The sequence below is a fragment of the Sinocyclocheilus rhinocerous genome, unplaced genomic scaffold, assembly GCF_001515625.1.
Source record: "Sinocyclocheilus rhinocerous isolate Xijiao unplaced genomic scaffold, SAMN03320098_v1.1 scaffold200, whole genome shotgun sequence".
Classification (NCBI taxonomy): domain Eukaryota; kingdom Metazoa; phylum Chordata; class Actinopteri; order Cypriniformes; family Cyprinidae; genus Sinocyclocheilus; species Sinocyclocheilus rhinocerous.
The window spans coordinates 2321381-2347393 of NW_015641014.1; the positions used below are offsets into that span (position 1 = coordinate 2321381).

General features: G+C 36.5%; 2 protein-coding genes, 1 long non-coding RNA gene and 3 pseudogenes across 6 annotated transcripts; 4 read left to right on the top strand and 2 right to left on the bottom strand.

Moving 5' to 3' along the window:
• Positions 1–2163: 2163 nt before the first annotated feature.
• Positions 2164–9927, bottom strand: LOC107753663 (putative interleukin-17 receptor E-like). Its single transcript, XM_016569868.1, has 18 exons — positions 9781–9927; positions 8939–8966; positions 8716–8856; positions 8007–8113; positions 7718–7832; positions 7571–7615; positions 7342–7484; positions 7196–7267; positions 7047–7101; positions 6301–6461; positions 6150–6194; positions 5209–5266; positions 4981–5132; positions 4578–4667; positions 3701–3722; positions 3522–3638; positions 3070–3119; positions 2164–2471 (listed from the first exon to the last, which is right to left on the bottom strand). Exons 1-18 carry the CDS (start codon positions 9886–9888, stop codon positions 2463–2465), a joined length of 1518 nt encoding a protein of 505 aa, XP_016425354.1. The 5' UTR covers positions 9889–9927; the 3' UTR covers positions 2164–2462.
• A 2283-nt stretch (positions 9928–12210) lies between these two features.
• Positions 12211–20509, top strand: LOC107753607 (ubiquitin-conjugating enzyme E2 Q2-like). 4 transcript variants are annotated; one of them, XM_016569808.1, is made up of 13 exons: positions 12211–12546; positions 13911–14015; positions 15133–15255; positions 15357–15413; positions 15514–15672; positions 15918–16002; positions 17553–17613; positions 17703–17793; positions 17896–17954; positions 18690–18738; positions 18825–18920; positions 18998–19064; positions 19151–20509. In XM_016569808.1, the coding sequence occupies exons 1-13, from the start codon at positions 12388–12390 to the stop codon at positions 19180–19182; spliced, it is 1143 nt and encodes a 380-aa protein (XP_016425294.1). In that variant the 5' UTR covers positions 12211–12387; the 3' UTR covers positions 19183–20509. The 4 variants fall into 4 exon arrangements, with proteins under 4 accessions (XP_016425294.1, XP_016425297.1, XP_016425295.1 ...); XM_016569811.1 differs by having other exon boundaries at positions 15514–15657; XM_016569809.1 differs by having other exon boundaries at positions 15517–15672.
• LOC107753608 (uncharacterized) lies at positions 19798–22032 on the bottom strand. The gene is made up of 2 exons (XR_001641484.1): positions 21631–22032; positions 19798–21512 (listed from the first exon to the last, which is right to left on the bottom strand). It is a non-coding gene; the product is annotated as an uncharacterized LOC107753608 (long non-coding RNA).
• Positions 22033–24586: 2554 nt separating this feature from the next.
• Positions 24587–26013, top strand: part of LOC107753609 (UDP-glucuronosyltransferase 2A3 pseudogene) — a 9069-nt pseudogene continuing 7642 nt past the window's right edge.
• LOC107753664 (UDP-glucuronosyltransferase 2A1 pseudogene) overlaps positions 24625–26013 on the top strand; it is a 4325-nt pseudogene continuing 2936 nt past the window's right edge.
• Positions 24632–26013, top strand: part of LOC107753610 (UDP-glucuronosyltransferase 2A3 pseudogene) — a 6850-nt pseudogene continuing 5468 nt past the window's right edge.

The following is a 26013-nucleotide window of genomic DNA, read 5'->3' on the forward strand; positions in this document are numbered from 1 at the left end:
AACGTTAACCACGTTGGTCACGTCCAGAGCTTTAGTCACGTCAACCACACTTCGCTACATCATTTTGGAAACCTCAGTGGTTCGACGCTATAGGGCGATTGATCTCAAGTGAACCCATGGACCAGTATTACATGTATGATTGTAATTGATTTTGAATCAGTTTTTTTTTAAAAGTTTATTAAATTCAAGTAGAATTTTGTAGTTTTGTCTGTGAACCAACACACTTGCATTTACACCGCTTTAAACAGTAGATGTCCTCAGCGTGCGGGGGTTCCAGCGCTTTGCAACATTGAATCGTTTTGTGAAACAGTTTATTCGAATTTTGATTCGGAAAGCCTGCACACCCAAAGCCATTGGCTGAGTCAACTTTTCGTGATTTCTTTATGCAATGTCTGATTAGAAATGATAAATTGTCATATCAAGAAATGTGTTATTGTCTTTTAAAAATCACTCATGGAATAGCAAAGTGTTCTCTAGTTGCACCTGCTCTTTCATGAATAGTACCGGTTCATATCCTATCGTGTGTCCTAATATGCATTCTTCCCTACTATATAGCAGAAAAAACAGTAGCCTATGTGAAATGAGAAGTGTTCATAAAACAATACCAGAAGTACCCTGATGACCTAAACCTACTACTTCTGTCGAGTTTCCTAAGTCCCATGAGGCCATAGAAGATGAGTTGTAAATAGCAGTGAAGCGACTGACGCCGTAAGTCACATGACACTGACAGCATAGAGGGGCGTAGAACATCTGAACTTCATTCATACTAAACACATTCAAACTATATAGAACATACTTTTTTTAGTTCCTCATCAGATGTAATACCTACTCACAGTATGCAATTTTGGAAATACTGTTTTTTGAATACTACTAGTGAAGTAAGCATATTCTGAGATGAGAAGCTCTTATTTATGGGTTCAAACACCAACAGATGGTATGAGTCTGTGATAATAAAACTGACCAGTCCAAAAGGTTAGAGGACAGGGCTGGTGGCTATTGACCCCAACCAAAAAGGTCACATGCAGTCACTGGCAGCTAAGTGGAAGTAGCTAAACATACGACAACTCAGCAAATGCTTTGTTGTTGTTTTTTTCAGTGCTTTATCCCTTTATCCCAAACACATTTTGGAGGCAAAGTGCAACCAGTCGAACATTCTGTCAGGGAGGTACAGAAAAGGTAGTGGTCTGGTCCGTATGGAAAGTATCAAAACGGGAATGCTTCACTCCCAGCTGAAGACTCGCAGACAGCAGGTGGAGTCTGAAGGCAGCGATGAGATCATTGAGGCCAAAAATTTTCACATGGGTTTGTTTTACAGTGTTTACCAGAGTCAAAAACTCCCTAGCGCTAGCACCCACATGCCACACACACACACACACACACTTAAAAATAAAGCATCAACGGTTCCATGAAGAACCCATGGAAACTTTCAATTCCACAAAAGGTTCTTTAGATGATTCAAATGTTCTTCACACATTGATTTTAAGAACTGTTCATTTAAAGGTTATTTGAGGAGCCAAAAATGGTTCTTCTGTGGCATCACTGCGAAACCCCTTTATTTTCAAGTGAACCCTGTGAACTCTGAGTATGATAAAAAAAAAAATGTATTCAGTTGATACTCATAAAAACACAATAAAATCACAGACTAAGATGGACAATGGTGGCATCTCCCCAAAACTGTATTTGTCCTATATCTATGATTGAGCTCTATTGTTTGGGCTTTACTCTATCCTTCAGGAATGTTTTCATCAGCAAACCCCAGAGCCGATTCCGCCCGGCCCCTCCTATCGGCTCAGAGCCGCACTGTCCAGGAATGTCATACAGTATCTCTGCATCCTCAGGATCAGAGAAAAAAAGTGTGTCATCGAATATCATGATGACAGGCACAGGCGACACAGGAACATGTGCAGCTGCAAAAGTTTCTATGGCAGTGAACCAACACATTGGGGTTACACAAGTGTATGTAAGCTGACCACCCATTTGTGACCTAGTTTCAAGCCTGACGTGAGAGAAATATCAACATGAGAGGCAAAAACTCCTTCACACTGCTGACACAGACATTCATTTGTTAGCGACACTGCCCTCTGCTGTACAAAAGTAGTAACTCATAGGTGACAAAAACAAATTTGATTATGCAAAGCAGGAAACTATTAATGTGTCGCATAAATTCAGTCTTATATTGACTTGCATACAAAAGTTTTATATTCAAATGCTTCAAATTCTGTGGGCATGTTAATACATTGCGTGTTATAAAATCGTAAAGCAGCAGTTGCATTATGCATAAAAAAACAATGCATTTAGATACATTTTTCAGATGTTACAACTTGTCATGTGTGCATCAGGCAAGACATAAACAAGTATTATGTTAAGCTTCAGTCTTACAGTAAAAAAAAAAAAAGATTAGACATGCATGCTTTATTGAGAACTGTCCTACAATCTACATCCTCTTGCTGAGAAGGCATGTGTCACTGATTCTGTTAAAAGGAACATAAGACATAATTTATTTGTTAAAATAACCACAAAAGACCTATTCATATCTAGAGATATTATATCTATAACTAGATACATTATGTTTTCTAATGAAAAAGTGTGTCATGTTTGCCCATGCAAAACTCATCGATTTGATGCTAGATGTTTTGGGTGGTTGCCAGGTCATTGTAATAGGTTGCTAAGGTGTTCTAAATTGTTTTTAGCATGTTGCTATGCCGTTGCAAAAGTAAAAATGCAAAAAGATGAAAAAATGTAAACTAAAGGAAATCACAAAATAAAATACCTGACACTTGATATATACCTACTGATATACATTTGCAATTTTACTTTGAAATTGTAAGTGTATTCATTTGTAACTGAAATTGAGACATTTGTTAGCTATAAATGTAATCAAACTAGTTTTACATGTATCTAAAGTCAAATGAATTCATACTGTATGTACAGTAAATAGTGTGCATGTGTGTTTTGGGGGCTCATGTCTGATCACATCAAAAACACCATGAATCATGAGAACCTGTGATTGTAATCATAGCATGCTGGGGACTCTATTATGCACCTATTTTTTCTTACTGGTTTACATACCATCCTCAGACATGTGAGTTTCGTCCATGGTGTTCTCTTCTTGTCCCCATCTAAGAAACAAGAAACAAATAAAAATCAAAACAACCAGCAAATATTTTCCAGGAAAAGCTGCCGGTAGCAAATGAAGTCAAACAACTTGTATATCAGAGCTTTTCATCTTTTTTTCACAACATGTCCACACCCGATTCAATTCTAAAGCTTATATGCAGGTTTGGAACTGGTATGTCTACTATTATTTGACTTATAAGACTACTGTTCATAAGACTTCCATCTATAATTTGCTTTTAATTATTACTCTTATTTTACGTGGAAAGAGCATGTTAAATCAGGAATTACTGTTTTGTAAATTAGATATATATAATCTCAAACACAATGTGTACTGTTACCAACAACAATCTCGCTGTTTCCTTCTAGCCAGCGGCAACAGGTGTGTCAAACCGCTGTCAGCTTACCTTTTATTGTTATTCTACCAAACAAGACAGCTGCCAGGATCACGGTCAGAAATATGACAGCAGGCAATAAAATCTTCTCAATGTCCTGACTTCTCTCTGGGTCACGGCACCAATTTGCTGTGTGATTAAACAACAAAATTCATATCCTTCATAGCTTGTATTGTGTAACATGGCAATACCTATCACAAGTGGCATAACTAACTACATTTTCATTAGCTTGACATTAGTTTAGCTGTTTTCAAAATAGTGTAGCTTTTCCATGACTACACTACAAAACAATACATTGCAAGTATTTATTCCATCATATTTTCCACAATGTAATTATCTAAGTACAAAGTAGTTAAAAAAAAAGATTAGCTTGAATGTAGTTGAACTACTTGAAATTATGTGTAGCTGTATCACAGGAGAGGCCACTAACTTTTCATAAAGCCTTCTGAAGCGAATCAATACATTTATGTAAGAAAAATATCCAATTTAAAACTTTATAAACCGTAATCTCTAGCTTCTGCTAACTGTCATACACGTTCATGAGAGAGTGGCGTTCCAGGGGATGATGTAGGATGTAGGCGTAGCGTAAAATCTGGTGAGAATATGCTAGTCTCACGAGAAACAAGTTTTGTTTACAGCAAAGGAAAACCAATCTCCTCTTGGCTTATATCGAAAACCTCCATAATTTTTCTTTACAAATCCTCATTTTGTACTTCTAATTCGTGACCAATGTTTTGCTTAAATATGGATATTTTTATTACACAAATGCATCGATTCGCTTCCGAAGGCCTTTATTAACCCCACGGAGCCGTGTGGAGCTCTCTTTATGATGGACTGATGCACTTTCTGGGCTTCAAAATCTTGACCACCATTCACTGCCATTATAAAGCTAGGAAGAGCCAGGACATTTTTTTATATAACTCCGATTGTATTAGTCTGAAAGAAGAATGTCATATACAACTAGGATGGCTTGGGGGTGAGTAAATCATGGGGTAATTTTCATTTTTGGGCGAACTATCCCGTAATTACCACTGACAAAAATCCAACAAGATTTGACAGCACTGTTACTGTTGCTTTCATTTGTTGCCATACCTGGATGCAGACGCACACTTCGCACGAACGTTTAGACAAGTTGAAAACTGTGTGCTTCATTTTGTCCTAGAAAACAAATAAGACCTGGCATGACATCAAACAAGCTTAAACAAGACCGCTTCTGTGCTTTGAGTTTTCCTTAGAACAGACCCTTTTCTTTCTCATGTCATCGGGTACAAACCAGGTGAAAAGTTTTACTTTGACAAGGGAATTGCCTTCAGTGGAGGCCTCAAGGCATGGTTTACTAATATGAATAGGAGTGTACCGAGAAACCAAGAAAACTATGAAAAAAAAAACATCCATATGACATCATGTACATTTGCTTTGAAGTTATTATAACTGATCCTACAGGCAGATTATCCTGCTCACGGCTCCTTACCACAGAAAGATTTTGGAACTTGTTTCCCTCGATTCGTTTACACTGAGACAAGGCTTTCATCTCACAGACAGAAACGGAGAAGCTGGCTTTGACCCATGTTGAAATCTCTGCCCACTGCTGACCATCTTTTGATGTAATCTTTGCTGTCCAGACTTGTCAGATAAAAGGACATTTAGCATCATACAGTGTGTAACATAAACATCTATGAAAGCTATTGTGCTTAAATACCTGAGAAATTTCCTTTGGCAAAAGGACACTTTATCCATGTCCCCACTTCAGTGGTAAACTACAAAAAAAGAAATGACAATGAATTCCAACCCAACCCAAAAAGCTATTTTCTGTCAATGACATCATTCATTTAAAGGAGCAGTTCACCCAAAATTTTAAATTCCGACTTCATATATAAACAACTCATGTGGTAAATTTCAAGTCACCAGAAGTCATTTGATAGTTTTTAAAGAAAAGACCATAATTTTAAATGATAAATAACTTGTTTTTCACTGAAATTCACAAAAGATCTTGTAGCTTGTAACTATCGATAAGATTATCAGTTAATAATTTACACAAAACTATTTTATGACTTGTAATATAGTAGGGTTACTATAAATCGTCCTTTTCCCAAACATGTCCTGGCCGGGATTTCTAAATTGCCTAAAATGTTTAGGTTTTGCCTTTGTTTGACTGACGTGTTTGACAGGGAATGACTGAAAAGTAGTTTAACCAATAGCATACAAGCATTGTACCCAATCATGGCATGCAAGAAGGCTTCATAGAATGGTCAAAACAATGCAAAAACATGTACATATAATGTATGAGCACTGGGGGGGGGGGGATATTTTAGGCATTTTAGAAATCCCTGACAGAAAAGAAATTATGTATAGCCCTCTAAATATAGTTCAAAAACACTGTGGATATAGTGCATGAGTCATATGGACTACTTCTATGGTGCTTTTATAGTGCTTTTTATCATTTTTGTAATGTGACAGTTCCAGTCCCTATTCACTTTCATTGCATGGAATAAAGCAGCTAGGACATTCTACTACATTTCTCCTTTTGTGTTCCATGGAAGAATGAAAGCCAAATGGTTTGGAACCTCATGGGGGTTAGTAAATAATGACAAAATGTAAATTTTGGGGTGAAAGCAAATATGCAAAAAAAAAACATTCAACCTTTGTGCAAAGCATTGGGTGTGGATCCACGGAAGAGAATATCACCTGAGGTAAAAACAGTAAAAAATGATATGAGGGTTCCTAACGATCAGCAGCTATTTCTGCACATGTAATAAAAAGGAACAAAGGATTAGAGGGGAACAGAACATACTTTTTGTCCCTCTGAATGGAAAACATTTCCAATGTCTTGACAGCTTTTCCCTCCATCAGCATGGCACAGAGAAACTGACACTTTGACTGGACACTGCGGCTCCCATATCAACTCTTCCTTATTGAAGTCATAGGTTATCCCCGACCACAGTTCTTCTAAATCTGTTACAGAGAAAAATGCAAGTATTTTAAAGTAAATTTTGAGCTTTAAAATGCCAATTTATAATATTACTAATTTATCAATAGTGATTTAAAAGGATAGTTTGACCAAAAATGAAAATGTAAGGAAAAAAACAGGTGAAACATTCTTCAAAATATCTTCTTTTGTGTTCCACAAAATAAAGAAACTGCTGCAGGTCTGGAAACAACATTAGGGTAACTGATGGTGAATTACTGATTTAAGTGCTTTAGCTTCACATTTGAGACCACTGGCAAGCTAATGTTTTGGAACGCTATCTAACAGGAAACAGGTACTCCTTTTAAAAATGCAAACAAGTGCTAACTAGTACAAAAAAATCTGATACAGATACAATACAACCAAATGCAAATAAGCAAGCCAATGCAAGAAAGTTTAGTCCCATCAATTTAGCTGTTGGTGAAAGGTTTTGAGGCGGGTCTGATGTTGCCACTTGTTTTTTGCCACTTGTTTTAAAATGCTAGGTTACCTCACAAAGCATTTTTACAGTGTAAACCGAGAAACTGAAAACATCTAGGACCTCTGTTTTGAACAAAGTAAATTTTACTTACTGTTTTTGAATGGACACACTTGAACTCTCCTTGCATCTACTCTAGCAGGCCAACCCTGAAATAAAAGATGGTGGAAATCAACACTTCCTTCTCTACCTGTCAGATTGCATGTTCAAACCGTAATTTTCCGTAAAATAAAGCTTTCATACCTCAATGCACAAACAGGGTAATGGTTTGGAATAATGAAGCATTATGCTACTCTGTAGATGTTGTGGTTTTATCTGAAACACATGCAAAACACAAGGGTAAAATTTCTTCTAGGAAATGCAAGGGAAAGTGTGCTCGTCATTTTTACCTTCATATGAGCCCCTTCCCCGGCACAGATGACATTACGTTTATGGCAGAGCCTGAGGTTGTAGTCTGTGTCCTCTGGAGCATCAGTCACTTTCACTGTTAACGCATTCCTGGCTTTATCTACAGTGTACGCCAGCTTCCCAGCTACAACAAAATGACAGTACAGTTACAGCTTTACATACTGTCTATCTATCTAACTATCAATGTTGTGACATGATAAAGAAACTTACTGATGCACTCTGCCAATTCATCTCTGATACCTTCATGACTGCATTCTGGCATTAAAAAAAAGAAAAGGGCAATAGATGTTAATGTTATTCATATCATGTGTGACTACACTGTTATATATAGACTGCTGATAAACACAACACTGATACCAGGAACCAGGTGTCTTTGTGTCCACGTGGCCTTACAGTAGTTGGGAATGGTTTTGAGAGTCACAAACACAAGCTGTCCAGGTCTAACAGGAACACATTTAAACTTCACATCAACCTAGAAGCAGAAACAGAGTATTTGATATCTGACAAGCATACACGATAGGAGGTTATAGTTTCTGTGCTACTGTGACAGATTTGTGTCATTGATAACATTCTCAGTGGTAATGATAGAAATCTATTTGCATAGTGTAACCATCAGGTAAGCATCATTCATATGTTTATACTGTACCTGTTTTCCTGTGGCTTTTCCTTTGCCAACATGGCCAAAGGTGTAAATCTGGCAATGTCCTATCATCCCTGCAGAGTCGGCACACACTGAAACTCCACGAATATCACCTGGAAAACAGTTCGAATCTTTAGGAGAACCGAAACACATCCATTTTGTGGGTGGCACAAAGTGGTGACGTCATTTTGCAGTTTCTCCTTCAATTAACATTTCAGGTTAAATCAGTAAGGTAGTAATTATTAAGGCACATTGTGTTTAGTTAATGTTAGACCTTTTAGATTATAGAGTATTTCATTAATAACTTATTGTTGTGAAAGATTTAGTTTTAGAAAGATGTAGTTGTACTAAGAAGGCAATGTTGTGTCAATGAGTTACCGGAGTATTTGGTTAAATGCAGTGACGTAGGAATGACTCAGTAGGTCTACCAAAGTAATTATAAAGCAATCTAACAGCGGTTGCGGATGTTTTTCAGGAGTACTGCACCAGACAAAAAGATGCAGCTCACTGAAAACACTTTGAACATAGTGGGGTAAGTTGTCACAGTGCAAACACTCTACAGATTTGTAAAATATACAAATATTATCCAAAAATGAGAGGTATCTTACAGGAATATGAAACCATTTATTAATAAATTGTTTAAATATATAACATTTAAAACATATACCACATCAAAAGCATTTCATTCACACAATGTGACCAGAATAATACACACCAGTAGCATTCACTGATGTTGCGATTTTAAGCTGGAGTGAACATTTTCTCCCTTCACACGCCAACACAGTAGACAACATCACATTATTGAACACGGCGCTGCTAACAGGCTGATTCCTGCAGTGAAATGCTGACAGTGGAGCTATAAGATATAAAAAAATATGTTAGAACCATAAATTACTGCATGGATAGTCATAAACACAGATAGGTAGATAGATACTCACAGTAAGCTTTGGGTTTACACTGTAGACCCTGTTTGTAGAGATCAAAAGGAATATTATTTAAAGCACTAGGCTGAGTCATGATAGTGTAAATTACTTTCCTATTTATGCACGGTCGAGAACTGCTTTATCATTTAACAAGAAATGTGACTGTACTGTAAGGACAGTAAAACAAGGGGTTTCCCACTCACTCCTTAGGAAGTTCCTGGTTGGAGCAAATATAACAAGGCTAGCAGGCATATGATGTAAGTTTAGTGTATCCTCATATGTAATTACAATAATCAACAGAATACAAAAAGATTTGTCAAACTTTGTCAATATTGATGACCTAGATCAGTGAGAGCGGGTTATTTGTGTATGTCTGCTTCTGTAAGACTGAGACAAGGTCTTTTTTAATACATCACATAACTGGCTGGGTTTCATTGTTACAGATGATATCATATTTTTATGACTCATAATTTAAACCATGCCACTAGCCACTTTTCTAACATAACACAGAAATAGCTCTCATATAAATAAGCACTGGCTTAATTAGGTTAAATATTAATAAATGCAATTGTCAGCAGGCAAACTTCATTTAATTTAATTTATCCATCTTTTACAAGTTAAATGATTCACTCCTGGCAATCTAGATATAATTCCAGCATTTTATTGTTAAACTTTTGTTAATTAAATTATGACTGCAGCAATGTTTTACTCAAGTAATGTAAAGGTAATATCAAGTGTAATAAAGAGAGAGAGAAAGAGAAATGAAAGACCTTACTAAATGAATCTTTTACAAAACAAACAAAAGATTATAAATTCTAAATTATATTTAGACTACATAAAAAATACAACTGACAAACCTCAGAGCAACTCCAAGCACAATCCTGGTTCGTCTCAATCCTGTCCAAATGGACCTTGTGGTTCTGGAGGATGAGGAGCAGAAGAAGAAGAAGCGGAAGATATTTCATGTTCGGTCAGTTTTGACACGCGCTGACGTTCCTGTACAAACTTGCTTTGTTGCTGTGAATGACTTGCTTGTCAGAGTATGCAGCACTTTGAATATCAAACGGGCATTGACATATAGAGGGAAATTGCTCCCGCCCACTAAAACCCAGATAAAGTGAAAAAAGCTCATCCATCTCTCTCTCTCTCTCTAAAACCCAGATAAAGTGAAAAAAGCTAATCTCTCTCTCTCTCTCCAATAGCTTACTCATAATGGCAATTCAGGAGAATCATCTATAATAGCACTTAACGCCCCAAACCCCCTAAATGTACCTAACAGCGCTCTCTGGCATTTCGCTCGATTAAAGTTTTATACAGGCGCTTGTAATAAAGTTTAAATAGAAACTCCATAATTGTACAGTTCTGTAGAAACTAGGTATATTTGCCGCTAGATGGAGACAAAAAGCAACAGCAGACACGCCTTCCGGATACAGGCGTGAATTTAAATAGGGATTTCCTACAAAAATACCACAGTTACAACATCATTATTATTTTTCTCACAGGTTTTTATCACTTTCTTATGCCAAACGTTGCATATTGCCAAATACCACAAGACAAAACCGACATGGATCATTGTCACAGGAGAATTTCAAGTTTCAAGAATTGCAAACAAAAACCAACCGTCTGTCTATATACAGGTGAGAAACACTTAAACACTTAAATTACTTTTATTTTATAGTATATATATATATAGAGAGAGAGAGAGAGAGAGAGAGAGAGAGAGAGAGAGAGAGAGATGGGGAGATAGATTATAATTTATAATAATGAATAATTTAATTGATAATTTATGCATTTAGCAGACACTTTTATCCAAAGCGACTTACAGTGCATTCAGGCTATACATTTTTTTACCAGTATGTAAGATTACTTACAAATTGTTATCCGTTACTGATTACAAATTACATGACTAAAAATGTAGTAACATAATCCATTACATTACACAATTACACATTTTAGGTAATATAGCTAGTCAGACTACTTTTAGATTACTTTTGACCTAACTCATTTATCACATTGATTTAAATAGGATAATCTTCTACCATATTTATATAAAAATACAAAGAGTAACAAAATATATTCCCTTTGTTTTTATCAACAACATGAAGTCCAAAAAAAATATTACATCAAGGTTTGCCAAACTGGGGTTTGTGAAGGAAAAGAAGTGGGTTTATAAGTTTAATGAAAAGCTAATAATTAATTAAATCATAAAAATGTTCAATTAAAACTAATAATTTTAAAATGAATCAAATAAAACACTTACTGACAAAAAGGATATATTTTATTTGTTTACCATGTCACCATAACCAACGTCAGAGAAACATGAACATACAAATGAACACTTATTAATTTTTGTATTATTATGTGATATGCTAGATACTGCAAGGGGTGATCATATGTGATACTGTTGATTCAAATTACTTCTGGTTGACTTCCGTGAAAAAAAAATTAATGATAATTATAATATAGATATTTAATGTATTACTATTATTACTAACGGTTATTATTAACACTCATTAAGATCTTATTTTTTAGGGGTCGACCAACCAGAAAAATAATAAATAATAAGGATGATTAAAATATAGTTTTTAATTTATTATTATTATTATTATTATTGTTATTATTCATGATGGTCGACCAGAAAAAAGATGACACGCATGTGAGTATGAAACAAAACCAACAGCATCTCATGTATTATCCCATCACAATAATAATAACAATATCAACAACAACAATAATAATAATTATTATTATTATTCATGATGATCGACCAGAAAAAAGATGACACGCATGTGAGTATGAAACAAAACCAACAGCATCTCATGTATTATCCCATCACAATAATAATAACAATATCAACAACAACAATAATAATAATTATTATTATTATTCATGATGATCGACCAGAAAAAAGATAACATGCATGTGAGTATGAAACAAAACCAACATCATCTCATGTATTATCCCATCCCAATAATAATAATAATAATAACAATAATAATAATTATTATTATTATTCATGATGGTCGACCAGAAAAAAGATAACATGCATGTGAGTATGAAACAAAACCAACAGCATCTCATGTATTATCCCATCACAATAAAAACAACAACAACAACAATAATAATAATTATTATTATTATTCATGATGATCGACCAGAAAAAAGATAACATGCATGTGAGTATGAAACAAAACCAACAGCATCCCATGTAGATACTGATCACTCTTGGCCCCTCGCACATTATTTTGTGGCGGGCGTTGTTTTCTCGTCTCTCCCCTGCCTTCAGTGCAGCTCTCCCTCTCTCCACCCCCTCTTTGTTGTTTCTCTCCTCCAGCCTCCGCTGCGCACACACACACACACACCCTCCCCCTCTCTCGCTCTCTCTCTCTGGATCAGCTGCGCGCTCGCAGTAGTCTCTGCGTCCCTTCCCCCCGCGGCCTGGCTGCTGATGAGATGAGTGGAAGATGTCGGTGTCGGGGCTGAAGGCCGAATTAAAGTTCCTGGAGTCAATTTTTGACCCAAACCATGAGCGATTCAGAATAATCGACTGGAAGCCTGATGAACTGAGCTGCCAGTTCAATGTGACGGGAGAAAAGCTGCTGATTATTCACTGCAACATCACGGTAAGATTAATCAGCCGTGTGTAGCTTACAGGAGAACAAGACAAGGCCGAGTGAAACAACACCACCCACAACCCCTTTTGACTCGAATAAAGCCATCATATTGCGAAAAACCATGTATGCCGATCAGGATCGATTATATCCTCAAATATATGTCAAAATCACGGCTAAACAAGTATGCACTGCTAGTACGAGCTACATTTAGCCTGCTAGTTGATTAGCTAACAAAGTTAACTGCGTTTGCTGTCGCTTTAACTTTATTAGCTAAACAAACTCGCTAGATAATATTCAGGTTTGCTTGGTCATATCAAATATAAGTTTAAATAAAGCATTAAGGGTTTGTTTTATTTCGCGTCGGTGGGATTTTGCAGTTAAGTTAGTTGGCAGGTAATTAGCTTGTGTGCTAATTTAGCTAAGCGGATACTTCAGCTAGCTAAACGACGTTTCGGACAAAATATGTTTTTTGGTCTTGCCAAGCCGACTTTGAGATGCTATTTTGGAATATTTATAGCGTAACAAAACATTTTATTGGTATAAACAGCTAGATTTTATGTTGGCTAGCTAATTTAGCAATAGCTCGTTTGCCGAAGTTCTTCATTTCGCGAGGCCTCTAAAGAAATGCGTAGATTTAAAACGACACAGCTGTATATTCAGTTAAATCTATCGTGATTTGTTACAAAGTAACTGTTAGCGTAATTTATAGCTGCTATCGTAACGTGTTATAGGTGGTATTGGCAATATTAGCACATTTTCCAACTTCGTATTTGAGCAATTTCTGCATTTTCATAGCTTTTAATGGACAAAATGTGCATGTATAGGAAGTGTATATTAACTGTACTATATTATGAATAAGTCGTATAGTGTCTATAAAAGCACACTGAAAAACTACGCCACTGCAGTGCAACTGTCTGCTGTTTTGTTGTTATTGATGCCAGTTAGTTTGCTGAGCTTCTGTCTTGATGTTTGAGGTGCTGTAAGGTCAGTATGTGGTCCTGACAAGCAGAAGCAAATCACATCGCCATCATTTTGGGTCTCCCTCGACGGGAGACTCCGTGATGGGAGGAGATTTCTAACTAGTGGATGGGGACATAATGTTCACGTGATTTTACATGGAACCTCATCAGCTCTGTCACGCACTTCTCTGAAATAAACAGCACTGCACAGATCTGCCATGGTCTCTTCTGGGTTTTCATTAGAAGAGAGAAACCTGCAGAGTTTGATTCATTGGTTTGGCAGATGGTAATGTGGCTGCTTATCATGCAAGTGGCTGATCGGATCCGCTCAGACTTTAGTAACCTTGTGGAAGGACAAAGGGTTTCGATATAGTTCTGAAGATGCTGACGTTGTAACTCTTGATATTTTCATAGGAGTCTTACCCTACAACCCCACCAATATGGTTCGTTGATTCAGATGACCCAAGTCTGACGGAAGTCCTTGAACGACTAGAGGATGTCAGAAAAGGCAATACTTTGGTAAGGAGGTGTTAACTCTCTCTGAAATTGTAATGAGATGTGACCATCCAAAATAAAGCACAAAATAAATATTTGAATGTACACATGTTTAAAAGTTTGGGGTCAGTAAGATATTTTTTTTTATTGAATAACTTAGCACTTATATTCAGCAAAGATGAATTAAATCGATCAAGTCACAGTAAAGACTTTTACATTGTTTCAAAGAATCTATTTTAAATACACTGTCTGTTCATCTGAAGCAGCACATTTGTTTTTGTCATTGATAATAATAATTAAAAGTGTTTCTTGAGCAGCAATTCAGCGTATGAGAATGATTTCTGAAGGATCTTGTGACACTTATGACTAAAGTAATGATGCTGAAAATTCAGCTTTACCATCATGTTACATTTTAAAATATTAAAATAGAAAAGGTATTTTAAATTGTAATAATATTTAACAATGTTATTGTTTTTACTGTATTTTTGTCAAATAAAAGCAGACTTGGTGAGCATGAATCTTCTTTAAAACCAAAAACAAATCTTACTGAGCCCAAACTTTTGAATGGTAGTGTTATATCCTTTAATCAAAATTGATCATTTTGATTACAATATCATGGGAAATAATTAGCAATTATTCACATCTTTGTCCATTTTCATTTATTTAATCAAAAAATACATTAAACTTGCACCTTTTTAATTACTGCACCATTTTGATTTGGGGAGATAAATCTAAATGATAGCATTAAAATGCAAACGTTTTTTATAAACATTTTTGAGATCATTAATAATGATCAAAATGTGTATACAGTTGTCAGGAAAATTTGTACACCATGTGCCATTTTTATTAACACACTTTTATTATAAATGGTATAAAATAGTTTATTTTTCTTTATCATGGACTATCTTATTTGACATTGTTCCAAATATGTGGCATAATCTTGCAGCCCTAATCCATAATGAACCCAAATCCATGTTTTGGTCAGGATGAAGCTTTTTTTTCTGAACACACATTATCTCACATTATTTTATATGCAACCCAATTTATGTATGTAGATGAATGGTTTTATATAAGTTAGCAGGTAAAAAGTTGGCCAGTTTTTGTTACTTACCATTTGTTACCACTTTTCCTTCTTATGCAGCTCTTACAGCAGCTGAAAAGGCTGATCTGTGATTTATGCCGACTCTATAACCTGCCCCAGCATCCTGATGTGGAGATGCTGGATCAGCCACTTCCTGCTGGACCCATCAGTCAAGACAAGAAGGTAGCCCAAATCAGCACAGACCTACATAGTCTTATTACACTCCTTCCTTTTCTTGTTCCCGGTGTGAGCTGATGCAAGCTTTTTGTCCTTGTTCTTCCCAGCATGGAACAACAGATGAAGTGACATCAGAAGAAGAGGAGGAAGAGGAAATGGCAGAGGTATTAAGCTTTAGGGGATGCGATGGATTCCTCATGACTCAAGTTATGACGAGAAGACTAGTTGATACCTAACACTTTCTTTTGTTTGTTGCTGTGGCAGCAGGATATTGAAGATCTAGACCACTATGATATGAAAGAGGAGGAACCGGTCGATGGGAAAAAGTCAGAGGATGATGGCATCGAGAAAGAGAATCTGGCCATTCTGGAGAAAATCCGCAAGAACCAGAGGCAGGACCACTTGAACGTAAGTGTCCATTCGGTAAGGTACCTTTTTATACAACTTTGGGGTTGGGTGGAGCAATATTGGTTTTATTGATATAGTATAGTGACGTCATCTCTTTATGATGTGTAATACAATGCAATAAAGCACATTTTTTATTTGCAAATAGGGTCAGCTTTTTTCTATTTTTGAAGTCTGTAATTTATCCACTGAAGAATAATTTAAAAGATTGTTCCTTGCATTGCTGTATATGTTCCCTAAATGCTTCATTGTTGGTCTCGTAGGGTGCGGTGTCCGGTTCAGTTCAGGCCTCTGACCGCCTCATGAAGGAACTCAGGGAGATCTATAGATCACAGAGTTATAAGACAGGTAATTTTAGTTCAATTACAGCATTGACTTTTCCATATGTTTGTTCCAAACATGTTTCTTCCAAAGCCTTTTAAGGCAGTTCTTTTGTCCAATACAGCTTTTCAGTATTAAACATAGGGCTGGGACAATAAATCAATGCATCGTGATTCTCTCTCGAATTGATTCTGAGCTTAGTTTTTTAACAGCAGATGGCGCACTAGGTTAGTTTGCACACTCAAATGCTCACGAAGAAGAGCGCTTGCGTGTTCAGCTGAGTAATGTAAGTGGTTAAATGTACTTGCACTTCGGCTTTTATGTTTTATGATGCGAGATTAACGTAAACACAGCCCACCGTGAACATCCCTGTAATTCGCTTCAACCTTTTCGAACTTTATGAATGATTATTTTAGGTTCAAGTGGTGCGTGTGTAAGGAACTGGAAGCAAGCCGAATACGGCTATTTCTAAAGCACGCAGTGCCATCTGCTGTTAAAAACTAAGCTCAGAATCGATTCAAGAGAGAATCGCGATGCCTTCGGGAAATCTAAGAATCGATGCAGAATCATTTCTCGATTTGCGATGCATCGATTTATTGTCCCAGCACTAATTAAACATGGAAAAAATCTTTCAATTACAATTGTACTATAAAGCTGATGACTAGAGTGTTCACGCTTTTCCTCGCATTTGACCTCAACTGACTGAACAGAAGAAGTAATCCAGAGAAGATTTCTTCGTCAAATAAGGCGGAGCCCCAGAGCACACCTTCCTATTAAGCCTGTTTTATACTCACCGCGTCCGCACAAGCGCAAAGGTGCGTGTGGCGAAAATGACATCATCGTGGAGTAGGCGGCCATGCGCGTTGTGCGCGAGGCCCCTTCTTGCATGGCAGTGTGCACGGCATTTTTTTGTAACTCTGCTTCCGAAGATACACAACTTTAACACTATTTGCTAAAAGTTGTCTTGTGTTTGATGTGAAATAAACCCAAAAGCTGAAGATTTTTTTATTCAGTTTGTTCATAAAGAAATGAATTAATTCTTCAACTCATTCATCACACGTGACGTCAAGTTTTGAGTCTTGTACCAGCAAATTGCTGCTTCTCGCCACTGATTACCAATGGTTTTAGAGGACAATTACTCCTCGTCGCCCCCTGTCGTTTCAAAGAATAGTACAACGGCGAACGCGACAAGTATAAATGCCTTGTCCATTTGGGGAGGTGCGTGCGCAGTCAGCAGAGGCTCGCGATGCGGAGCCAGGCGGAAGTATAAACAAGGCTTTAGGCAGTCGCCATGAACCAATGGTAGCTTGAAGGCATTTACCAGCTTTGGTTTTGAACTTCAGTTGGCCTGATTTAGTTGGAAATGACATCACACCAGTTGGTTCATTGGTTTCACTTGAAGTATATCAGGGCCTTAAGTTGCCTACCTTTTGTGACTGCTACTTTTATGTCAGGAGTGCGCATGTGATGCCTAAAACTGTTGTGGAACACATTTCTTAGTTTCCATTAGTTTTATCTTGTTCCAGGACTGTTACAGATCTGTCTGACCTGTTTGTTTACCATTCTGTCCGTTCCAGGTATCTATTCAGTGGAGTTAGTCAATGATAGCCTGTATGAGTGGCATGTCAAGTTAAGGACGTAAGTATGGCTGCATAACATGAAATACCATGTGGGCTGATGATAGTTTTAGTGTTTGGATCTTTAAAAGCATTCTCGTGTTTTTTAAGGGTTGACCCAGACAGTCCGTTACACAGTGACTTGCAGGTTTTGAAGGAAAAAGAAGGCATGGACTACATTCTGCTCAACTTCTCTTATAAAGTTTGTTTTTTCTTTGTTGTACAAAAATACTGATTGAAGATAATTTGATTGAAAAAAGAGATTATGCAACTGAATTTCTGTTTTCTTGCTTGCTGATGGCAGGATAACTTTCCTTTTGATCCTCCCTTTGTACGGGTTGCGTCTCCTGTCCTGTCTGGAGGGTGAGCATGAGAAATTTTTCCTAGTAAATAAGTCAGACTAACCTTTCTATGTTAGTAAAAAGTAAAAAGTAAAAGTAACGATTCTACTATATTTGATGGATGATTATATTTTTCCCCCTGAGAATAACATAAATTTGTATTGTGAATAATGCTGTCTTTAAATTTTTTTGCATGAATTAATAATTCAACATGTAATTGTAATTTAACAGAGATTGAGTAATGCTAATTTAATTTGCCTACATTTTAATTATTATTTAGCATTCTGTTTAATACCCCATATATTTGTGAAAAGCCATTATAAAATAATTCACAGAAAAAATATTAATTTATAATATGACTAATACAAATATTGTTCATTTTCAGAATCATAATCTGAAGAGAAATGAATGGTAATTTGCTATATTTTTCCCCCTGAGAATAACATAAACGGATGTATTGTGAATAATGCTGTCTTTAAATTTTTTTGCATGAATTAATAATTCAACATGTAATTGTAACTTAACAGAGATTGAGTAATGCTAATTTAATTTGCCTACATTTTAATTATTATTTAGCATTCTGTTTAATACCCCATATATTTGTGAAAGGCCATTATAAAATAATTCACAGAAAAAATATTAATTTATAATATGACTAATACAAATATTGTTCATTTTCAGAATCATAATCTGAAGAGAAATGAATGGTAATTTGCTCTATCCTGCTAAATGTTTTTTTTTATTTATTATTATCTAGCTATGTTCTTGGAGGAGGAGCCTTGTGTATGGAGCTACTTACAAAACAGGTTTGAATTCTCTTTAAGTTTTCTAAGGTTTGCACATTAAAATAATTCTTGAAATCTGAAATAATGAAATAAATTTGATCTCGTAGGGCTGGAGCAGTGCCTACTCAATAGAGTCAGTCATCATGCAAATCAACGCAACCTTAGTCAAAGGGAAAGCCAGAGTGCAGTTCGGAGCAAATAAGGTTTGTTCAACTTCATGATGAAAAACAAAAATATTTGCCTGCGGAAATGTTGACCCTTTCCCTTTTGTTTTGTGCAGAATCAATACAATCTTGCCAGAGCACAACAGTCATATAAATCATTGGTTCAGATTCATGAAAAGAACGGTAGGTGGAGAAACCGTAAAACGAGATGCAGAATTGATGCACTTTGAACTGTTCTCAGAAGTTTTTTTCTCATGTTTTTCCTCTAGGCTGGTACACACCTCCTAAAGAAGATGGCTAGGAAAAGCATTGATCTGCTTGCACACTGCAAACATGGGATATCTGGTCAAACATTTGCTTTATTTTACTAATGTTTTCACCTCTTCAGCTTGAGTATGATGCCCCCTCGTGTAAATGGAAGCCATTGGGGAAACGTTTGCCCTCTCGCTGTCTGGAATGCTCAGAAATTTGCATCGTCCTTTATCTTCTGCAAGGCTGGACTCTTTGACCAGATCCCATAATGTCTGGATTTCTGTCTGTTTTTCATGCTCTCTTTCTCTCGCTCATCTGTTGTCTTCTATACAGATGGGACATTCAGAGCCTTGGTACTAATAAGGCATCTAACATGGCGTTTCGAAATGGTGTGATCAGAGAAAGATTTTTTTTTTCTCTCTCTCTCTTCTTTTTTGTTGCTTCCTCACTTTTACTGGAGCATGGCTCCGTTCAGGATTATTACATAGTTGGAGATGCTCAATGAAGATGCTGGATCTGATCCTCTCTGTCTGCTTTTAAAGGACGTTCTTATGACCATGGACTTTAAATGGTGGTTTACTGAACTTAAAACAGGATATGGATGCAACTAGAGACAATGTGAAGACAATGTGCCACTGCTCTTGTATCTATAGAGACTTTTTTCCCCCCTCATGCATTCTGAATTAACATGTACTGGTACATTTAATGCTGATGTCGTCAAAGAATCGTTACTTGCCACAATTATATACGTAAGCTTCCTAAGCAACCCTTATGTTAATGATAACGGCAAGGACGAGAGGAAGGGGTGCGTATATACGACTAGCCCCAAATCTCGTTTTTCCAACTAAGGATGAATTCCACTCAGTTTCCTTACGCTCACTTTTAGCATGTGGCTGATCTGACCAATAATGGACAAATGCGAGCTTTGGCTTTGAAAAAGCGAAGCGGAACTTGCCGCCGCTCCATAGTTGAACAGAGCTCCACTTGTATACTTGTAAATGGATTTGAGGCGTCTTAAATGTGGTGTTTATGTGAAGTGGGGGAATTATCCGAGTTGTTTTCACTTGAGGACTTGTGGACTCGAAATGGGGAAAAAGGTTGATGTTTCTCAAAATAACGGGGGTAATATCTTAAAAATTGTATTTATATAAGTGATATGAACATAACTTTTTTTTTCGGTTTTTTTTTTTTCGTTTTTGTTCCCACCCTTAATTGTCATTTTCATAATTTCTGCTCCATTAAAAAACAGCTGTTACAGATTGAGACATTTGAGGTTTACATTACTAATGGACCTCTCATGATCAGCAGTACTTGAACTTAGAGTTTGCTGTCAGTTTCATTTTGTGAGCATTGATGGATTAAAAGAGCGCAAATAATACTTTTCTCATAGCACAACACTACAAGAGCACTGTTTCTTTCCAAGCCTGATGGACAATTCTCACAAAACTCGAGGCGTTGTTTATTTTACCTCTTGGATCTGAACGTCCAGTATAAAATTTTAAGAATGGTCAATGCTTCAACGTTCATGGCGAAAGAGAGCTTGTCAAAATACACCATACCTCCCTGCTTTTTTGTCTTTGTTTCACAGTGTATTACAAAAAGTGGCTGTCGAAGACTCGTGCATGTTCAAGTTCAAGTTCCCAAATGTTCCCAAAGTTCCCAAAAACTCATGCATGTGAAGGCGTCTCGCATTTTTCATTGAGAACTCAGGAAAATCCATTCTGTTTGGAAAACCTTTTTTGGGCCATTTGCTCTACCTGTCCACTTTAAGAACCTTCTCTAGTTCCTGAAAGCAAAGAAAAGGATTTTAACAGCTTCCCGTGGTCGCTATTTAGAATTTTATGATGGGGCTTGGTTTCATCGTAAGAAGTGTTAAAGGCCAATGGGGATTAGATAACTCTGGCTATAAAAATGTATATGATTTCCTTTGTTTCCTGAATTTAAGTGCTCAGTCAAACGGAACTTATGTTTTTGTTGTTGTTTCTCACCCTTCCGACTTCAAATTTCAGTTGTAAATATTTTGGGACATTTGGGTTTAGTATTTGCACAGAATGTTGTGATTGTGCCTCTTGGATCAGTCCTGAGTTTGAACTTCGTCCCATAACAGGCAAGCTCTTGGATATGTATATCTTTAATATGGACGCAAATGTAATCTTTTACTCCAGTCACATGTAAATGTAATTCAAGAGAGCCACTGCAGCAGGAATGTCTTGAATAACTCCAGTATCTGCTTTGCAAGTTATTGCTGCTGTCTTGTTTCAGAGATGTGCTTGGTCTTGGGTTTTCATTGGTGAGATTTGAAAAAGCAGACCTTTCTAGATGGTGTTTCCTCAGAGGTTTATTCATCTCAAGAAGTACATCCGCGTTTGAGTTTTTGACCTGGGCTTGTCCGCATTGACCAAGGTTTCTGTAACTGATGAGTCTTTCTTCTGTTTCCTTGTCCGAACAGTAATGACTTGTTTGTTTTTGTTTTTCACACTGAACGCGAGTTTTTGACCTGGGCTTGTCCGCATTGACCAAGGTTTCTGTAACTGATGAGTCTTTCTTCTGTTTCCTTATCCGAACAGTAATGACTTGTTTGTTTTTGTTTTTCACACTGAACGTGAACCTCACCGTAACCAATAACAGAACCCGTCTCTGGTGCCATCTCATGGAATGGTTCTCGAAGCTCACACTGTTGGCATGCTTTCTTGGTTTTTTTGTTAGGTTTTTCCATTACAAGAGAATTTTGACCATGTACAGTATATTTGTAAACTTGCATCAAGTTTATGAATAAAGAATTTTACGAGGAGCTTGTTTGGGTATCTGTGAGTGATCTGATTGTTGCATTCAGTAACTTAAATTGTCATTAAAGGGGTAGTTCACCCAAAAATGAAAATTCTGTCCTTATGTCGTTCCAAACCTGTACGACCTTTGTTCATCTTCGGAACACAAATGAAGATATTTTTGGTGAAAAATAACAACAGAAAATAATGACTTTATTCAACAATTTCTTCTCTTCTGTGTCAGTTTTCGAGGCACGTTCATGACAGTACCACTACGTATGCATGTGCATTCCTCTGCTTGCAAACAAGGCGTGCTTTGTGGTACTGTTGTGAACGTGCCTTGAAGTATTAAGAGAAATTCAGTAACTTAAATTGTCATTAAAGGGGTAGTTCACCCAAAAATTAAAATTCTGTCCTTATGTCGTTCCAAACCTGTATGACCTTTGTTCATCTTCGGAACACAAATGAAGATATTTTTGGTGAAAAATAACAACAGAAAATAATGACTTTATTCAACAATTTCTTCTCTTCTGTGTCAGTTTTCGAGGCACGTTCATGACAGTACCACTACGTATGCATGTGCATTCCTCTGCTTGCAAACAAGGCGTGCTTTGTGGTACTGTTGTGAACGTGCCTTGAAGTATTAAGAGAAGAAATTGTTGAATAAAGTTGAAATTTTTGTTTTCTTTGCACACAAAATGTATTCTCATAGCTTCATAAGATTACGGTTGAACCTGTCACATGGACTACTTTAACGATGTCTTTACTACCTTTCTGAGCCTTGAACGTGTCCGTTGCGTTGCTGTCTATGCAGGGCCAGAAAGCTCTTGGATTTTATCAAAAATACCTTAATTTGTGTTCCAAAGTTGAACAAAGGTCTTACGGGTTTGGAACGACATGAGGATGAGTAACTAATTAATGACAGAATTTTCATTTTTGGGTGATCTATCCCTTTAAGAAAACATTTGGAACTCCAGAATTAGCAATGAATGGATATATATACAAACTTGAAAAAGCGCTGACATGTTCAATTTTGAATAAAAAAAATTTCTGTGTAAAGTTATGCTGTTTAATGTAAAATGTATCATTCTGTTTAGTTTGCTGGGTAAACGTTAACATGAATGGTTCTGGCTGGTAGTTTACCACACAAGCTTGTTACAATCTTTTAAAATATGTCATTAACATTGTCACCAAAGTGTCTGGCTTAAGGCTTTTCTTGACTTGTCAGCTGATGTTTATTTTAGTAATTTACGTATTTTGAGTTATAAATGAAAATGAAGAAAAATTGAGCTATAAATGAAAATGCAAGTTGCAACTTCCCTAATGTTAGTCATAATTTAAAGTTTGTCAAAATGGAAGATTATTAGAATTTGAATTATAATCCTTCCTTACCACTTGGGGTAGCTGTTTGCCATTTTTGTCTGCGATTAACAATGTGGCCAAATGTTAGCATGCTCTAGGCCAGGGGTCACCAAACTTGGTCCTGGAGGGCCGGTGTCCTGCGGAGTTTAGCTCCAACTTGCCTCAACACACCTGCCTGGATGTTTCAAGTATACCAAGTAAGACCTTAATTAGCTGGTTCAGGTGTGTTTGATTAGGGCTGGAGCTAAACTCTGCAGAACACCGGCCCTCCAGGACCGAGTTTGGTGATCCCTGCTCTAGGCCCATTATAAGTTGCAGCACAATACAAACTTTTTAAAAATTCTATTGTATTAATATAATACAAATAATAATTAATATTTGCTTATGGTCACTGGAATTGCAACTGATGCTTAAACTAAAGTCATTGGTATTGAACCATAGACACTGGTGCTCAACTCCATGACTGGAAAATGAACACATCCATTTGCTGTACAGCTCCGCATTAAAATGTTATAGTACAAACAAAGATAAATGAGAGCGGGTAGCTGTTCAAAAATAAATTGTATAATACATGTAGATGAGGATTGGTAGTATTTTATTTATTGCAAAACTTGGTCCGCAATGTCATGGAAACCTTTACAGAGTTAAAGTCCTTGTGTGTAGGTTTTGTTGTAGACAATGTACATTTAAAGCACATGACATTGATGTTACACAATATTCTTTTACAAGCCAAACAGAACATACACTGCCATATGTCTTGAGAAATTTAGTGTCTTATAGGAACTAATGAACTTTTTGTCCACATTTGGACAGGCATTGAGTGACTGTTTAGTATAGTGTCAGTTTGTCCACCAAGTCTATATAAACATAGTTAAGTACTTTATACATTGTGTTAAACAAGAAGAATTCATCTTAGCTCAGGTTTCCTTTCATTCTTTCTGCCTGTTACATAACTGACTCGAACAATAACCCGTTTAGTTCACTTCTCCCCTGGAATGCTCTTAATGGTGGGAGTGTAGCATGATCTTCAGTCTTTACAAAGCTGGACATTTAATCTTAGGTATCATGTTGACATCTAGTGTGTGTAGTACAAAATCAAAGAATCTCCTTGTTTAAAATGTAATTAAAAGTAAAATATAAGAAATTTCTGTAATTCCCTCAGAATGTTTGCCTGGTTATAGAAAATCATAGTTTCAAAACAGGGTCCAAAGTTCTTTGACCGCTATTATCGTGGCATTATTTAATTACCCTGCCTAAAGAAACCTGATAGGCTTTTGCTGTGCTCATTCATTTAAAGGAACCTTTCACCTAAATGCACTTGAAAAGCTCGTAAACATTGCATGATAAATGCGCTAAAGGTTTTGGACGCTACACTGTTCCGAGGTGAATTTCGAGGTTGTCAGGTAAGGTTTGAAATATTATCAATATATAATTAGGATTTGAAATTCAAAATAGGAGTTGATCTGGCAATGTATAAGTTCTTTTATCGTCAGTCCATAGACCAGATTTCAGATTTACATTCTGCTCTTAGTTCATTATGTAATATCTTGACCTTTTACTGCTTCTATATTATTATAGAAGCAACTTTCCAGAAGTTCTCCAGACTGTACAATTTGTATTAACCTAAGTATCCAGGTATTAGGGTTTCTTTTTGTCATTTTTGTTTTTGCTCATGAAAACGTGGTTCAAAACCAAATTGCATGTTGTTCATTTCAGAAAATGTCAAACGAAGGTGATGTTTTACTTTGAGAGGTGAATGTACACATTGAAATGGTATTGTTTTAGCACTGTGAGCTTTTTTTTTTTACAGATGTCGCAGCATGTGTAGTGAGGTATTGCTTAACTTTGACATATTTAGGAAGCTCTCGGCACATAACACTACTAAACAAATAGAAAGCCGATTCAGATACTACTCATGTGCAAGGTGAGAACTTTTTACTTTTTCCCTGAAAACATTGTGGCCTGTGCCACACATATGTGCATTAACCTGCTTTGTAAATGAAATGTTGCTGTAAATCAAGTTGTTTTTACAAGGTACAGGGTTGATGCCATGAGTGCTTAATAAGGAACAATTAAATAAATTAATTGTAAAATATGCAAAATTTAGTTTAAGGCACTTGGTATAGCAAATAAAGATACAAGCAGAACTGTATATTTCACTTTGTTTTCTAAGTGAAATATTCAGTACCTACTAGACAAATATAAATTCTGCTGCAATATGGATCAGACATTATGCCGCATGTCAAAAGTCTATCTACACAACACAAGACCATGACAGATCCATAAAAGCAAATAAGCATAAGCAAGTATCGTAATCATTGCTGTCAGTGGTATCCACTTATAATGTAAAAAAGCTGCCTTTTGTTTTTCCTTGACTTTTCTCTTTTGTTTTCCTCAAAGGGGTCATGAACTGCCTTTTTTTATTTTGTACTATTCTCTGAGGCCCACTTATAATGCTATCAAGATTTGTACATCAGAAAGCATAATTTAGAAGTAATAGGCTATTTTCTGTCCTGTTTTGACCCCCCTCATCAGATTGCTCAGTTTGAATAGGCATGGTGGATTATAAGTAAACGCCCACTGCTATGATTGGCTAACATTTGTGTATGTTTGACAGCCTACATCATTCACAGATAAATGATGTGGATCTATTATGTTAAAAACACATAAATACTCAGTACATATCAAATGATCTATAATAACACACAAAGCAATAGTGACCACATAATAAAAACAGTTACTCACACTTGTGT